Source organism: Anolis carolinensis, chromosome 6 (genome assembly GCF_035594765.1).
Source record: "Anolis carolinensis isolate JA03-04 chromosome 6, rAnoCar3.1.pri, whole genome shotgun sequence".
Classification (NCBI taxonomy): Eukaryota; Metazoa; Chordata; class Lepidosauria; order Squamata; family Dactyloidae; genus Anolis; species Anolis carolinensis.
The window spans coordinates 7,059,132-7,075,943 of record NC_085846.1 but is presented as its reverse complement, the minus strand read 5'-3'; the positions used below and the strand labels follow the sequence as shown (position 1 = coordinate 7,075,943).

The window sequence follows — 16,812 nt, the reverse complement described above, 5'->3', positions numbered from 1 at the left end:
ACTGTTGGGAGTTCAACCCCACACTGCCCAAGTCTGCAGTCCTCAATGAACAGTAGTTACTTTAGAATTACAGTAGAGTCTCACTTATCCAACATAAACGGGCCGACAATGTTGGATAAGCGAATATGTTGGATAATAAGGAGAGATTAAGAAAAAGCCTATTAAACATCAAATTAGGTTATGATTTTACAAATTAAGCACCAAAACATCATGTTATACAACAAATTTGACAGAAAAAGTAGTTCAATATGCAGTAATGCTATGTAATAATTACTGTATTTACGAATTTAGTACCAAAATATCAAGATGTATTGAAAACATTGACTACAAAAATGCGTTGGATAATCCAGAATGTTGGATAAGCGAGTGTTGGATAAGTGAGACTCTACTGTAGCTTCCCCTCTGTCTCCTGAATGACAGTTGGAATGTATCAATTTCTTCTGTTTCTGCTCTCATTCTGATTGGTTATGTATAATGGATACTTTGCAGGTGCATGCCTTTTGTTGTTGACTTTCTACTTCTACATCTGAGTGTGTGCTGTGTGTATTGAGATCTCTCTCTGCTTGTGTGTCAGGAGAGATGTAATGCTTGCAGATTTCTCCCTCTCTTTAAAACCCTAGAAAAGATGGGGTGAGTTAAGAGTAGCTAGGACCCAGTCATTTACTATGAAGAAAAGTAGTTATTTTTGTAAATAAACATTTTGTCATTTAAAGATTGAACTCTGGATCTTTGCCTCCTAAACTCTAAATTATTTACAGCCATGTGGCACTTCACGCTCTGCTTGCTGTGAGCCGAATGCTCAACTGTAGGTATCCTGTTGTCGAAGGCTTTCATGGCCGGAATCACGGGGTTGTTGTGCATTTTCTGGCTGTTAGGAATTGTGGGAGTTGAAGTCCAAAACACCTGGAGGTTCCAAGTTTGCCCATACCTAATCTATTGTGTTTATTTGGACTAAAACTCCTTCCCATTGATAAACTTCTTTTCCCACATTCGTGTGTTGGGAAATTTCATATTTCATTCACTTCGTGTGTGGATATATTAGATACGTCAACACCCCAAAGTGAATGAGATCGGGGCAGCTGATGCTGCAGGCCAACAAGGCAGGGAATGTCTGTGCTCATTCCTTCCCACCACCTACATAAAAGCTGACTTTCCAGTTAATCCGCCTCCCTAAAAAATGAGCACTCACCCTGTGGAAGAACAAGAACATCTGGAATTGGAGAAAGAATTATGCTGTCATCCACAGGAACTCCAGTTGGGTTTGAACACCTTTCAAAGGGAGGTTTCAGCTCAATTCTAAGCCAGAAATGGACATCACAGACTTCTCACTGTACTTGGACTGCTCATCCCAGCATTCCTCAGCATTTGCTATGATGGTGAAGGCTACTGGGACTTATAGTTCAGGCTCACCTTTGATACTGCAGGATTCCTGCCTCTGATCGGAACCATCCTAGTTGTTCATTTCTCCCTTGTCCTTTGAATTGAATCACAAAGGACATGAAAATAATAATAATAATAATAATAATAATAATTTTAATATCTATCTCTTTCTGTGGCTTGTAGTCTTACCATGAGGGTGTCATGGGATCATTCTATATACAGTAGAGTCTCGCTTATCCAACCTTTGCTTATCCAATGTTCTGGATTATCCAAAGCAATCTGCCTCTTAGTAGTCAATTTTTTGTAGTCAATATTTTCAATACATTGTGATGTTTTGGTGCTAAATTTATAAATACAGTAATTACTACATAACGTTACTGTGTATTGAACTGCCTTTTCTGTCAATTTGTTGTAAAGCATGATGTTTTGGTGCTTAATTTGTAAAATCATAATGCAATTTGATGTTTAATAGGCTTTTCCTTAATCCCTCATTATCCAATATTTTCGCTTATCCAACATTCTGCTGGCCCATTTATGTTGGATAAGTGAGACTCTGCTGTATTTTAAATAAGTTCTAATGGTTTTAATGCTTTTAACCATTCAGATTAGAGAGATAATTGGCTAAAACTAACACACTTAAGTTCAACAGGGACAAATGCAAGATACTCCACTTAGGCTGAAAAAATGAAATGCAAAGATACAGAATGGGGGACGATTTCTGGCTCGACAGAAGGACGTGTGAAAAAGATCTTGGAGTCGTCCTAGGGAGGAAGGAGAACATGAGCCAGCAATGTGATGCGGCAGCTTAAAAAGCCAATGGGATTTTGGCCTGCATGAACAGGAGTCTAGTTTCTAGATCCAGGGAAGTCATGCTCCCCCTCTATTCTGCCTTGCTCAGACCACATCTGGAATCACACGGTGTCCCATTCTGGGCACCGCAATTGAAGGGAGATGTTGACAAGCTGGAAGGTATCCAGAGGAGGGCGACTAAAATGATCAAGAGTCTGGAGAACAAGCCCTATGAGGAGCGGCCTAAAGAGCTGCATGTTTAGCCTCCAGGAGAGAAGGCTGAGAGGAGACACGATGAGGGCCTTATAGCAAGAAGTGAGAAGTCATAGAGAGGAGGGAGCAGGCTTGTTTTCTGCTGCCTTGGAGACTAGGGCATGGAGCAGTGGCTTTAAACTACAGGAAAGGAGATTCCACGTGAACATTAGGAAGAACTTCCTCACTATGAGAGCTGTTCAGAAGGGAACTCTCTGTCTGTCCTAGAGGCTCCTCCTTTGGAGGCTTTTAAACAGAGGCTGGATGGCCATCTGTTGGGGGTGTTTTGAAGGTGATTTTCCTGCTTCTTGGCAGATTGGGGTTGAACTGGATGGCCCACAAGGTCTCTTCCAACTCTTATGATGCTACGACTTTTATATAGCTCTAGATTTAAATCTGTTTTAGTGTTTACACTCTTTAGGTATTTGTACATGGTACTTTTTAAAGTGCTGTTTGCTAGCTTGTGTCTGAATAAGAGAAAAAGCAGCATATAAATCAATATAACAACTGCACCAAGGAGCAAAGAATACACAGAGCCATGTCCATTTGTTGATAAAATTTATACTTAAAGAGCTAGGTGTGTGTGTCCACACACATTTCAGTACATACAGAGTCAGCAGCCAAGTCAGTCTTTTATGTCTCTCTTTAGGTGATATATGTTAAAATAAAAGGAATAATGTGGGATCTGTTTCATACTATACACATACACCACAACCAGTTCATTTTAGCTGCCATCATTTTCATCCTGGGACTTGGGAGTTAAGGGAGATAAAGGCCCCATCTATACTACGATATAAAATCCAGATTTGCTTTGAACTGGATAATATGGCAGTGTAGACTCATATAATAATGTGGATTATCTGCTTTGATAATCTTGATTATATGGCAGTGTAGAAGGGGCCTTAGAATTCTTAGCCAGAGAGCTTTGGTGCTTCAATAGCCTACAAATCGCAGAATCCCACATGATGTAGCTAATTATGGCAGTTAAAAAGAAAAATTAGTGCTATAGCTGCGGGGCATGAAAGGTCCCTTTAGGTAACACAGGAGAAAATACTTGTAGGCTTGGGAGATCATCTCCCATATCATTCCTATCCCTGTGTGCGAAGAAAACTAAACATGAGGAATTAGAACAAAAATAGCCGCCTTCCCGGATCCAGCAAGAGCTACTAATCCTGCTCCCAACACTCTATTCCATAACATATAACCAAGCAGATGCCCAAGTATTTAAGGCTTTACAAAACGAAGCACAAAGCGCATGATGCGTGCAAGACTGTTTCCTCACCAGCTCACAAACATTCAGAGCAATGAACAGAAGCAAATCCCATACATTTCAACGTGGCCTAACAGAGGGCTTTGGAGGAGGATCGTACCCTCTAAAAGTAACCAACAATCCCACTTCAATGCCAACAGGAAGCTTCAATGACCCCAGTTTTCTTCTTTGGACCCCAACACTCAAAAGCAAACCACAGCAGAGGAAGAAGAAATACGTTGGATTATATGGATTCTCTTGGGTCTGGAGAAGCATTGGGTATCGAACTCGTCAGAGAGTCTATATCAATTTCCTGATCAGGGAAGACCCAAGTTCAGTCCCTTTGTGTCTCGAAATTTACAACACAAAACAGAGGAAATAATGTGTCCTTCTCTGCAGGTTAACTCAATTGAAAACCACAGTTGGTGAGTTCTCTGCAAAAAGGTGGATGTAAATCAGAAGGGATTTCTAGTGGACGGTTCTCTCCTTCTGCCGCTGGTAATCTAGAAGCAATAGAAAGAAAACATGAGAAGGAAAGTCAACATGTAGAACTTGTTCTGAACTTGGAACTGGCAGGAATTCCAGCACCAAGACAGTTGTCCATTTTATGTTTTATGACACGGTCTCTTGAAGGCTGAGCTCTCCTTGTAGAGAGCTGTGGCGCAGGCGGGAGAGCAAGGCAGCTGCAACCAGCTGCAATGAATCACTCTGACCAGGAGGTCATGAGTTCAAGGCCCGCTCGGAGCCTATGTTTGTCTTGTCTTTGTTCTATGTTAAAAGGCATTGAATGTTTGCCTATATGTGTAATGTGATCTGCCCTGAGTCCCCTTTGGGGTGAGAAGGGCGGAATATAAATACTGTAAATAATAATAATAATAATAATAATAAAAACTGCAAATTGAAGCAAAGACACAATTGGGGGTTTTGGTGTGAGAAGAAGGGAAACAGCATTTGGCTTCCAAAAAGGGCACAGGGCAACAGCAACCACTTACTGTATGGGAAGAAGCGGACCCTCATAATGATCTCCCGAGCGGTTTTCAATATCTCCACAGCCTGCAGGGAGCAAGCAACAATCACAAGAGAACATTCAGCTGGGCCCACATTAAGTTCTCAATGCTTCAATCCTATAGTAAGTGTTTTCATCCCATAAAACAAGGGTGACAATCATGGGGCCCTTCAGTTCTTGCCGCTGGGCGATGAGTCCCATTCAACCTGAGATAACATCTCTCTAGGACAGTAGTTCTCAACCTGAGGTCTCCAGATGTTTTTGGCCTACAACTACCAGAAACCCCAGCCAGTTTACCAGCTGTAAGGATTTCTGGGAGTTGAAGGCCAAAAACATCTGGGGACCCCAGGTTGAGAACCACTGCTCTAGGAATATCTAGGACCTTCAGCATGACTTTACAGTCAATTTCTGGCAGAAGAGCTAGAGAGTCTTAGCGATGGGCTAAAGCAGGCATGGGCAAACTTCGGCTCTCTGGGTGTTTTGGACTTCAGTTCCCACCATTCCTAAGAGCCGGTAACAAATTAAAATACTAAAAGACTGGGCAATAGCATGAGGAGATTGTTATAAGTCAGGTTCAACTTGAAGGCATATAAGAACATCAAAGCCTCACCTTGCCATGTTCAATATCCTGGAAATCCACATCATTCACTGCTAGAACCTGGTCTCCTTCTTGAAGCCCTGCTCGATGAGCATCTGAGTCAGGGATTACCTAAAAACATCATCATCATCATCATCATCTTTATCATTGTTGTCAAAGGCTTTCATAGCTGAAATCACTGGGTTGCTGTGAGTTTTTTGGGCTGTATGATCAAGTTCCAGAAGCATTCTCTCTTGATGTTTCACCCACATCTATGGCAGGCATCCTCAGAGACCTCACAACCTCTGAGGATGCCTGCCATAGATGTGGAAGAAACGTCAGGAGAGAATGCTTCTGAAACATGGCCATACAGCCCAGAAAACTCACAGCAATCCAGTTGTTGTTGTTGTTTGCTACCTGTCTCTACTAGCGCAATGCGGGGTACAACAGAGTTAAAACATATAAACATGAAACATGTACAAAATAAATACATAGATAAAACACATTGTTATAAAAACATATACCAAACACAGGGTACAAATCAACATATAGCAAGAATAGAATGCAGTTTCAAAACTCATGATTCAAAGACGACTGGGTAAGCCTGATGGAAGAGGATAGTTCTTTGATTCCTTTTAAAATTCTGACAGACAGTTTAGCTTTAGAAGAGGAAACAATAACAAAAACATCAGAATCAGAGCCAGTCTGAAAACATATAAAAACAACAAAGTAAGGCAATCCTCCCAGAGTCAAATGAATGCAATCCCAAAAAACATAACTTGCTTGCCAAAATGAAAGCAGCCAAACACAAGTTGGAAATAAGAGATACCTTAGAAATGAAGATCCCCAACTGGGATGCTTTTCCTCCTCGGATGTTAAATCCCAGCTAGAAAAGAGAAACCATGAATGAGGGGTGTGAAAGAAGTGTGATTATTCAACACAGAATTAGTTATCGAACATAATATTTTCCCTGAAACCATTTAATGCACTACAGGAAGAGATATAAAGGGCACAAACCTAACATTAGAAACAGAAATACCCCCCAAATGGTTGCAAAATACTAGATTCTTTGGGCAACTAGGTCTGTGCAAATAAAATGAAAAGATTTCCAAGCCTTAAGTAAAGCTCATTTCTTATTAAAAGAGACATCTTCCAGCCCCAGAAATGATAAGCTTTCTAGCTCTCAAATAATGGATAGACGTGGGCCTTTAGTATATGCTGGGATTGGATTCCACAACCCCCATGGATACCTAAATCTGTGGATGCCCAATTCCTGTTCTATACAATGGCTGAGTAAAATGGCTCCTCTTATATGAAATGGCAAAATTAAATATCTCACCTGAGCCCCAGGAGGCTTTTTCAGCACAATCGTCCTAGGCAGGAACTGGGTGAGCTCATTGTTGTAATCAGAATGGTAAATTCTCTAAAAAGAAACACACACACAGAGAAATGGCATAAGGTGAATTCCATTATAGGGGACATTAAACCATTTCTTGGATCCAGTAAACACTGCCTCCTCTACTTCAGCCCCATAAAATGGAGAAAAAAGCACAGGAGGGATTGCTGAAACGTTTTTATTGATCTTATCTTAATACTAATGATGTTTAATACTGTTTTAATATTTGTATCTTTGTATATCTTAAATTGGGGGCCCTGGTGGCACAGTGTGTTAAAGTGCTGAGCTGCTGAACTTGAGGACCAAAAGGTCCCAAGTTCAAATCCCGGGAGCGGAATGAGTGCCCGCTGTTAGCCCCAGCTCCTGCCAACCTAGCAGTTTGAAAGCATGCAAATGTGAGTAGATCAATAGGTACTGCTCTGGCAGGAAGGTAACGGTGCTCCATGCAGTCATGCCGGCCACATGACCTTGGAGATGTCTATGGACAACACTGGCTCTTTGGCTTAGAAATGGAGATGAGCACCAACCCCCAGAGTCGGTCATGACTGGACTTAACGTCAGGGGAAACCTTTACCTTTACTATATCTTAAATTGTGTTGTAATGCTTTTGGTGTTAGCCACTTTGAGTCTCCTTACAGAGGGAAAAAGCGAGATATAAATAAACATAAACATAATAATGATGATGACGATGAATGCATTCAAGACACAATGGAAGACCAATCCAGTCAATTTTATACTCTGAAATTTGAATTTACATTTTATGAGTGTCCTGCCTGAATCTTTGTAGTATGCATTTTCATATACGTATTTTAATGGAACTGTGTACTGTATTATCTGGTTGTTTTATATGTGTTGTACCCCACCTCCAGCCACGAGGAGAGTTAGACTACTACTAATAATAAGGTATAGGATGTAGGGTCTCCTTCCTCTAAACTTTATGACCAAGGGAACATCTACACTGTAGAATTAACGCAATTTGACACCATGTTAAGTGTAATGGCTCATGAGTGATGTAATTTTACAAGGTCTTAAACCTTCTCTGCCATATAGTGCTGGGGCCCAACCAAACTGCACCTCCCGGGATTCCATAGTATTAAGCCATGGTAGTTAAACTGCAAGTGGTGTTAAACTGCATTAATTCAACAGTGTGGATGCATCCCAAGTGTCTGTCCTGTTCGGATCCAAAAATGCCGATCCTAAAATGCTTAAGCAGCTGAGACCACCGGGCTGTCTGCATAACCAGAGAAGGACCTGTGGCCACTTGCCTCATGGGGAGGGATCCAGGCAGGAGGGCTTTCATAGGGAGGCAGGAACACAACTGGATAGTCGTCGTACGGGATCCGGCCTCCACCACCCATGTCCATTTTGGAGGCAGTGGAAGAGAAATCTGGAGAAACAAAATAGGTGATTTCACACTATCCGAAACGAAATACACATATAGTACCTCCAAGCCAAACGCACACAAAGAGAAAGAAAACTGATCTCCCACCCACCAAGCTTTCTCTTAGCAGGTGTTAGGACGTGGGCCAGGCTGTGGTGCAGGCTGGTTAGCAGCCAGCTGCAACAAATCACTCTGACCAAGAGGTCATGAGTTTGAGGCCAGCCCGTGCCTGCGTCTGTCTCTGTTCTATGTTATGGCAATGAATGTTTGCCTTATATGTGCAATGTGATCCACCCTGAGTCCCCTTCGAGGTGAGAAGGGTGGAATATAAATACTGTAAATAAATAAATAATAAATAAATAAATTGTGGGAGTTGGAGTCCAAAACACCTGGAGGGCCCAAGTTTGCCCATGCCTCATCTACACGGTAGTTAATGCAGTTTGATGCCACTTTAACTGCCATGGCTCAATGCGATGGGATCCTGGGAGCTGTAGTTTTGTAAGGTCTTTATACTTCCCCCTGATAGAGTGCTGGAGATTTACCAAAACTACAACTCCCAGAATTCCTTAGCAAAGAGCCATGGCAATTAAAGTGTTATCAAACCGCATTAATTCTACCGTGTAGATGCGCCTTAGATCTCCCGGATCCAACCATTTGCACTCCCTTTTACTTACATCGTCAGAAAACCGACCTTTCGCCTTCGATTGAGCAGCTGGGATGGGCGCTGAGACTCAGCTGGCCCAAGCCCCGCCCACTTTCGATGCTTTAACCAATCCGGAGAGGCTCTTCCCCCGAGAGATGCCCAATCGAAAGCGAGAAAATCTATTCCTCCTTCTATTGGTCTAACGTTGCGTCAGGTAGAGACACAAAGCGTCTGGATTGGTTGAGCGGAGGAGAAAGAGGCGGGGAATAGGAGAAGTGGGCGGGGAGAAGGAAATGCTGTCTTTAATAGGTGTGGCACAGTAAAGGGATGAAGATGCGCTTCCCTGTCTCCAATCGGCGTGCCTCCATGGCGACGGAGGGCGTCATGACGTCATGACGTCTTTTTCCTTCCCTCCGTCTTGCGTCACTCTCTTTCTTGGTTCCGCCCCCTCTCTTCCGCGAATGCCCGGATGGGCGCGTTGCTTTTAAATATTGGGCGTTTTCACAGTGCGAGACGCCTGGAGGAGGAGAAGGAGAGGAGGCCGCGCGCCATTGATGGGCGAATAACGTTTTTAGGCCTCCCTTCCCCATCCTGCCGTTGTGAAATTTTATTTTTCACTCTTCTGGGAGGTGAGGCCCGAACATTTAATTTTGAATAAAGGCTGTTTTTTTTTTTTTTGCGGTGGGGGAGGGGCCAATGAAGGCAATGGTAGACATAGTAATTAATACATGAAGCTATTGTATTATTATAATATTATTATGTATTATTATATGGGACGATTATATTATTATTATTATTATTTATGTACTGTTTTGTGAGTTTTCCGGGCTGTCTGGCCATGTTCCAGAAGCATTCTCTCCTGACGTTTCGCCCACATCTGTGGCAAACATCCTCAGAGGTTGTGAGGTCTGTTGGAAACTAGGAAAGTGAGGTTTATATGTGGAATGATGTCCAGGGTGGGAGAAAGAACTTGTCTGTTTGAGGCAAGTGTGAATGTTGCAACTGGCCAGCTTGATTAGCATTGAATGGCTTTGCAGCTTCAAAGCTTGGACACTTCCTGCCTGGGGGAATACTTTATTGGGAGGTGTTAGCTGGCCCTGATTGTTTCTTGTCAGAGATTCCCTTGTTTACTGAGTGTTGTTCTTTACTTTCCTGATTTTAGAGGGCTTTTTAAAATACTGCTAGCCTCCCTTCTGTTGAAATTGTCCACATGCTTGTGGACTACCAAACGCAGCCTTGCCCAGACACAAATCAAGGAACATGAAAGGCACTGCAAACTAATTCAGCCACAGTAGTCAGCCATAGCAGAGCACCTGTTGAACCAACCTGGACACAGCCTATTATTTGAGAACACAGAAATGCCGGACCACTCTAACAACTAGTATGTCAGTCTGGACAGAAAAGCCATTGAATCCACAAGCGTGTGGACAATTTCAATATAAAGGAGGAAACCATGAAAATGAACAAAATCTGCCTACCAATATTCTAAAATCAGGTCAGTAAATAAAGGACAACACTCAAAAAACAGAAATTCCAGACATGGTTCAATCAGGGTCAGCTAATGCCTCCCAACAAAGTATTCCCCCAGGCAGGAAGCGTCCAAGCTTTGAAGTGGCAAGGCTATTCAGTGCTAATCAAGGTGGCCAATTGCAACATTCACACTTGCCTCAAACAGACAAGAATTCTTTCTCCCACCCTGGACGTTATTCCACAGATATATAAATCCCACTTACCTGGTTTCCAACAGCTCTCACAACCTCTGAGGATACCTTCCATAGATATGGAGGAAACGTCAGGAGAGAATGCTTCTGGAACATGGCCATACAGCCCAGAAAACTCACAGCGACCCAGTGATTCTGGCCATGAAAGCCTTCGACAATAATGATGTAGAAATACTTATTATTGTTATTATTTTTTACATCCTGCTTTTTTTCTCCATACGGAGACTCAAAGCATTGCAATACAGCTTAAAATATACAAATACACAAGTATTATAAACAAATATACAAGTATTAAGACCGTATTGAACATTATTGAAATCATGTAAAATCACATCAGTCCCTGATGATTATTATATACACCATTAGGCTTTTTGGATAAAAGGAACATCAATAATATACTATATTATCATTTTTTTGGAGAGGGGGATCCTTAATGCACACTTTTTTTTGGTAGCATCTGATTTCTATTTAGAACTAGACAGCTATTGACATGGTTAATCATAATTAGTAGTAGTAGTAGAAGTGTTCTATGTTTTTGTATTGTCTTGCTGGATTGAGGGGGTGTTGACATCTAATTTCATTTTTAAAAAAATCCTTCTGTCCATTTAGAGCAGGTGTTTTGTACTTCTACTATTCCTAATTGCCGGTAGTCCAAAACACCTTAAAGGCCCTAAATCAGACAAAAGAAGTGCTGACAAAAGCAACAACAATAACAATAAAAGTTATTCTCTATTGCCTTTCTAGGGATGGAATGGAATCTTTAAAATATAATTTCACTTTTTTTTGGAAAGTGTGCTTTTTATTTGGGAGGAGGGAAGTGCTCACAATAATAATAATAATGTTACTTCTTTTATAATGCCTTTATATGAAAAATTTGAGAATAATGTTAATTCCTCACCTGATTTTTTTTAATCCTGTCCATTAGGCTTGGGCTGGAAAATATTAATAATGATAATATAATATTAGGTAGATAGTATATACTATTTTGTACTGTGTTTTTTTCTGGATGTGGAGGTCAGCCACATTTACTTTCATTTTTAAAATACTTTAGTCTTCATTAGGTAATAGTATGATTATGGTTGTAAAAAATAGAAAAGGCAAAGGTGCTTGTGTGAACGGTTGTTTTGACATTTTTTGTCATGCAGATGTTGAGACAGAAAAGGTTTATTAAGAAAAAAAAACTATATGTGAGTTTAGAGCCATAGCTTTTCAGTAGCAACCTGCTTTTTGTTTAATTATGTCTGCTGTGTATAAATAGAACAATTAGAGGAAATGCTTTTAAAGTTAACATTTTAGCAGCCACACAAATTGTAGTCCTGATGCTAGTATACTTTGGACTAAGGAAGTTCTTTTGGTTGTGTGAATGACTAAAATCTGCCTGTATTGTATTCGGCACCCATACCACACAGCTATTTTTCTAGGAGACTAACATTCTGCCACTTTCGGATCTCTTGCTCAGGAAGCTAGCCAGATAAAATGTCGAAGGACGAGGACAAAGGGATCCCTGTGAAGGTGGCCCTGAGGTGTCGCCCACTTGTTCCTAAAGAGATTGCGGAGGGGTGCCACGTGTGCTTGTCTTTTGTCCCTGGAGAACAGCAGGTGAGGAGAGTTTTTGGGCCTCAGTTCTGAGCCCGAAAGCGGTAGGCACTTTTAAAAAGTTCAAATCCCTCAACTCTTTTAAGTTGGATCATGAAGGGTATGGGTGACGAGTTTGGTCCAGATCTATCAAGACTTTCTGTTACAAACCAACCAACCAACATACACATTTGAATATATGTGCATATAGTGTTACTTTGAGTTGAGTTAGGGATTTGTTGGCTAAATATAATCTCCCTTTTTGCTTCCTCACAGGTAATCCTAGGGAAGGACAAACCTTTCACATATGATTATGTTTTTGACCCTTCTACTGAGCAAGAGGAAGTTTTTAACACTTGCATCGTTCCCCTCATAAAGGGAATTTTTAAAGGTGAGAACAATACTGACAAAATAATGGAGGGGTATTTTCATGAAGAGGATTGTGTCCTGAAACCAAAGTGACAGCTCTAGTTTAACAGTTTAGATACCTGAACATTTGAATTTTTTTAAAGAGTTTCTTACTTTTGATCACTGACTAGAGATAAGAGCAAAAGAAGCCTTCTGTTCAAATGGAGAAGAAAGTTGGTTTCTTTCCTACATGGTGTAGCTTCTGATTATAAAATCCTAAATAACCTTAGCAGTACGAAGGAATGAGGCTTGAACAATATGCAGGTTGCCCAACTGAAAATATGTGGATCCGGGGAAAGATCAGGTATTCCCAGTGTGCTTCTCTTTGATCATGTGAGGCAGCCGTCCTCATATATAATGACAAACTTTCTTTTTTCGTCTCAATTATCAAGGATACAATGCCACTGTTTTGGCCTATGGACAGACGGGGTCTGGGAAAACATATTCCATGGGAGGAGCCTACATAGCCAACCAAGAGAACGATCCCATCGTTGGAGTCATCCCCCGAGTGATAAAATTTCTCTTCCAAAAAATACAAGAGAAAACGGACTGGCACTTTTCCTTGAAAGTCTCTTATTTAGAGGTAGAAACCATTTATGTTTTGCATAAACTAATAGCTTAAAAAAGGCTGGATGGGCATCCATCGGGGTTCTTTGTGCTTTTTCTGTAGATTATTAACAAAGTTTGCCTCATCAATTGATCTGGGTAGCAGTTCTAAATTGGTTGTGGACTTAAAAGTGTTTTTAACATATTTTTCTCATATATTGCTGAGGTGAGGAAAAGCTCAATTTCCCTCTCAGACTTTCAGCAACAATCCTTTTTCCAGGTGTGGTAGAAGAGGAACACTAGCATCCAGAGTCATTGGAGGTGCTCTATCCATCGATCCTGCACTTGTTAGCTTGAAAATAAATTCCTTTGTTTGGTAGTGTTTGCTTACAAGAAAGCAGGCTTGAAGTTGCCACTGTTGTTTTATGTTGATTACTTTTTAGCCTGCTACTTTGTACTTTTCAGATCTACAATGAAGACATCTTGGATCTCTTGTCGCCAGCCAAAGATAGGACATCTCAAATCAGCATCCGCGAAGATCCCAAAGAAGGCATAAAGGTAGACTTGATCTGCCATTGTTTGCTGGGTTTTTTTTCAGAGAATAGTATGTGAAATATCACATAAATATAGCTGGTAGTGTCAAAATGGATTTCAATTTGGTCTTCAGTAGATGCAGGCAAGCTGACTTCTCTAAGTGTGGTAGACATATGCAAGCACTATTCTCTAATAAAGATGAGAAAATAAAATAGACATCTGTTGTTTTATAAACATTGCTCCTTTATATCTTCTAAAGCCTCTAAAGTTGAGGAAATAAATACAGTAAATTGAGCATTGAGGCAATTTTCTGGTCTACCAAAAATTGGAAAGCAATATAATTATAGCTAATTTATGTTCCTTCTCATTCAGAATTCATCTGAACAACATTTCATCTGAAGTCTTTCAGTCTCAATTCTATATCTTGTAATAAGATCGCCAATTATAGGCTCCTTTGCCTGATAGTGACTGGTTTTACAGATACCATAAACAAAGGGATCTTCAAAGGCAGAATAATTGCTTCTTCCTCATCTTGTGTTTTGATCCAGATCGTGGGACTGACAGCACATGAGGTGACTAATGCCCAAGAGACAGTCTCCTGCCTGGAGCAAGGAAATAACTCCCGAACGGTTGCTGCCACAGCTATGAACACCCAGTCGTCACGCTCTCATGCCATCTTCACCATAAGCATTGAGCAGAAAAGCAAGAGTGACATGTAAGCAAAAGCATCCAGAACCTTGCTCATTTGTAATATTGCCTGTTGCAAGTAAATGTGGACTTGTGCTGTGTGTATGTAATTACACAAAGCACCTTTCGATCAAAATTCTTGGGGGGTAGAGGAATACTTGGAGAAGATATCTGAACTCGATGTTTGGTTAGAAAAGCAACAAATGCAGAACCTTGAAAATTAATGTTCTGTTGTCAGTAGCTCTCTTTGCACCATTGCAGTGCTACCCACTGAGAAACTATTATGAATGCTATCCATTGTCATACATTTCCCATACACTGTCTTTTGACTGGACCACTTTATTTCTGGCTTAGGAACACCAGCTTTCACTGCAAACTGCATCTGGTAGACCTGGCAGGTTCTGAAAGGCAGAAGAAGACCAAAGCAGAAGGGGATCGACTCCGGGAAGGTAAGTAGGATAGGTTTCTGACAATGACAATGTCTTCATGTTTCAAAAACCTTTTATTCCTATTTTTCATCTCTTTGTCAATCAAAACACAAAGTTTAGAATTGCTTAAAGTAAGGACTGATGATTTTGCAGACATAGAAGTATTTTAATAGTTTTTCTGATTTGCTGCTTCCATGTTTTACTCTGTCTTCCTTTCTTATGAAAAAGCATTCACTTGAGATCTCTCTATCCTGTTTTTTTCTGTATAGGTATCAATATTAATAAAGGGCTTCTCTGCCTGGGGAATGTCATCAGTGCTCTTGGGGATGAAACCAAGAAGGGCAGTTTTGTCCCTTATAGGGATTCCAAGCTAACCCGTCTGTTGCAAGGTAAGGCTGGAACACGAGACTTTCTAGGAATTACCTTGAGGCTCTGAAAACCTGTTCTTTCCGTTGCCAAAGGGATGTTAGTGGGCGCTTTGGAGAAACATTTAAAATAGGTTGGATGGCCCCTGGCCATGGATACTGTAGCTTTGAATTTCTGCATTGACTGGAGGTTAAGTGAGATGGACCTTTGTTTTCCCTTCCAACTTTCTGATTCTATAAACAATAGTAAAATAAAACTTTTAAAAAGCAAAACATAGACTCAGGGCCCTTCCACATAGCCATATAATTTAGAATATCAAGGCAGAAAATCCCACAACATCTGCTTTGAACTAGGATATCTGAGTCCACCCTGCCATATATTCCAGTTCAAAGCAGATAATGTGGGATTTTATTCAGTTTTATTCAGCCCCTGTTGCTTTCTTACTCTCCAGATTCCTTGGGAGGCAATAGCCACACTTTGATGATTGCCTGCGTGAGTCCAGCTGATTCTAATCTGGAGGAGACGTTGAATACCCTTCGCTATGCTGACAGGGCCAGAAAAATAAAGAACAAGCCAATAGTGAATATTGACCCACAGGCTGAAGAGATCAACCGGTTAAGAACGCAGGTATTTTCCAGAATTAGGGAGGGGAGAGTTGCTGCGGAAATAGGGTCTCATTGTCTCCCTTGTATTTTTTTTTGTAATTGCTGCCACAGAATCATAAACTATGTTATTAGGTAAAAATGTCAAGACAAACAGTTAAACATAATCATATTCTTCCTTCTAGGTTCAAGAGTTGCAGGTTTTATTGCTACAGGCCCACGGAGGGACACTCCCAGTATCTATTGGGTAAGGAATGTCTATCCATAACTGTAACTTAGCCCAGGAAGCAGTTGGCCCATGAAATTAAAGGCTGGTTCGTGGGGAGGTTTGCTATCTTTTCCTCCTGTAAACTTACTTGCAATGCATCCTGCACTGCTTTGTTTAGTTTTTGGTTAGAAAAAAGTGGTTTTCTGGTAGAAGGCCCTTACTAACACATCTTTCCTTCTTACTGTCAATAGGGAGCCCTCAGAAAACTTGCAGTCTCTGATGGAGAAGAACCACTCCCTTACAGAGGAGAATGCAAAACTCAGCCGCAGCCTGAGCGAAGCAGCAAGTCAGATTGCTCAGGTGTTGGAGAGTTACATTGCGGTAAGGCCCAAGATACACTCAAAGTGATTTGTCTCATACTATTGTGCATGGCTGTAATAATATCATTGTTCGTAATTCATTTTCTATTTTTGGTAGGCGGAGCAGCAGAATGAAAAGATCAACGCCAAACTTGAGGAGCTTCAGCAGCATCCTGTGTAAGTCTGTGCCCTATACATGCTTAGGTGTTTGAATCTGTAGAGCAGTTGCTGTGGGACTCACCCCATGGAGACCAGGGCTGACAAATTCTTCATAGCCAGCAAAGCAATCTGTGAGGGACAGTGGGAATTGCAGTCCAGCTAGAGTTCCACATGTTGTCCACCTTTGATCCAGAACAGGGATGAGGACATACATATGGGCCAGCCAGGACAGGATGAGAGTGTTCAGTTGATCATTTACATGCCATAAATTAGATACAGATGTTCCAATCCTCACTTTGTGAAATTGAATTTCAGGACAAAACTCAACCTGCAGAAGTTACTTGAGACTCTGGAGGACCAAGAACTAAAACAGCAGGTGGAATTATTTTGTCAGCTGCAGGAACTGATTACTCGCTTGCCGGTAAGAGCCCTCAGGCAGGATATTTTACAGACTTAACAAAATACAGCATATTTGAAGATTACAAAACTATGCAAGCCTTAAAGATTGCAAAACTTTTCTTCTGGAGAAGTTCAAAATGGGCAAAT

General features: G+C 41.1%; 2 protein-coding genes across 6 annotated transcripts in view; one reads left to right on the top strand and one right to left on the bottom strand.

Moving 5' to 3' along the window:
• Positions 1-2,962: 2,962 nt before the first annotated feature.
• On the bottom strand, positions 2,963-8,848 carry LOC134292592 (PDZ domain-containing protein 11). Of its 3 annotated transcripts, none has more exons than XM_062958041.1 (7): positions 8,705-8,848; positions 7,915-8,036; positions 6,593-6,676; positions 6,083-6,139; positions 5,287-5,385; positions 4,663-4,723; positions 2,963-4,173 (listed from the first exon to the last, which is right to left on the bottom strand). In XM_062958041.1, the coding sequence occupies exons 2-7, from the start codon at positions 8,011-8,013 to the stop codon at positions 4,139-4,141; spliced, it is 435 nt and encodes a 144-aa protein (XP_062814111.1). In that variant the 5' UTR covers positions 8,014-8,036; positions 8,705-8,848; the 3' UTR covers positions 2,963-4,138. The 3 variants fall into 3 exon arrangements, with proteins under 3 accessions (XP_062814111.1, XP_062814112.1, XP_062814113.1); XM_062958042.1 differs by having other exon boundaries at positions 8,722-8,744; XM_062958043.1 differs by lacking the exon at positions 8,705-8,848 and adding an exon at positions 8,573-8,595.
• A 297-nt stretch (positions 8,849-9,145) lies between these two features.
• LOC100556272 (chromosome-associated kinesin KIF4) overlaps positions 9,146-16,812 on the top strand; it is a 26,497-nt gene continuing 18,830 nt past the window's right edge. For all 3 annotated transcript variants that reach the window (XM_008119572.3, XM_008119571.3, XM_008119570.3), the window contains exons 1-13: positions 9,146-9,302; positions 11,854-11,993; positions 12,246-12,360; positions 12,770-12,960; positions 13,389-13,481; positions 14,006-14,172; positions 14,499-14,593; positions 14,842-14,961; positions 15,390-15,565; positions 15,726-15,787; positions 16,000-16,129; positions 16,226-16,284; positions 16,582-16,687. In XM_008119572.3, coding sequence (XP_008117779.2) covers positions 11,871-11,993; positions 12,246-12,360; positions 12,770-12,960; positions 13,389-13,481; positions 14,006-14,172; positions 14,499-14,593; positions 14,842-14,961; positions 15,390-15,565; positions 15,726-15,787; positions 16,000-16,129; positions 16,226-16,284; positions 16,582-16,687 — 1,437 coding nt within the window. In that variant the 5' untranslated portion in view covers positions 9,146-9,302; positions 11,854-11,870. The remainder of the gene's footprint in view (positions 9,303-11,853; positions 11,994-12,245; positions 12,361-12,769; positions 12,961-13,388; positions 13,482-14,005; positions 14,173-14,498; positions 14,594-14,841; positions 14,962-15,389; positions 15,566-15,725; positions 15,788-15,999; positions 16,130-16,225; positions 16,285-16,581; positions 16,688-16,812) is intronic.

Excerpts from the sequence above, each read along its gene's own strand:
- LOC134292592 (XM_062958041.1), bottom strand. The coding sequence starts at position 8,013 with ATGGACATGGGTGGTGGAGGCCGGATCCCGTACGACGACTATCCAGTT. Across the intron at positions 6,140-6,592 it reads AAAAGCCTCCTGGGGCTCAG|CTGGGATTTAACATCCGAGG; the intron begins GTGAGATATTTA and ends TCTCTTTTCTAG. Across the intron at positions 4,724-5,286 it reads AGGATATTGAACATGGCAAG|GCTGTGGAGATATTGAAAAC; the intron begins GTGAGGCTTTGA and ends TGCTCCCTGCAG.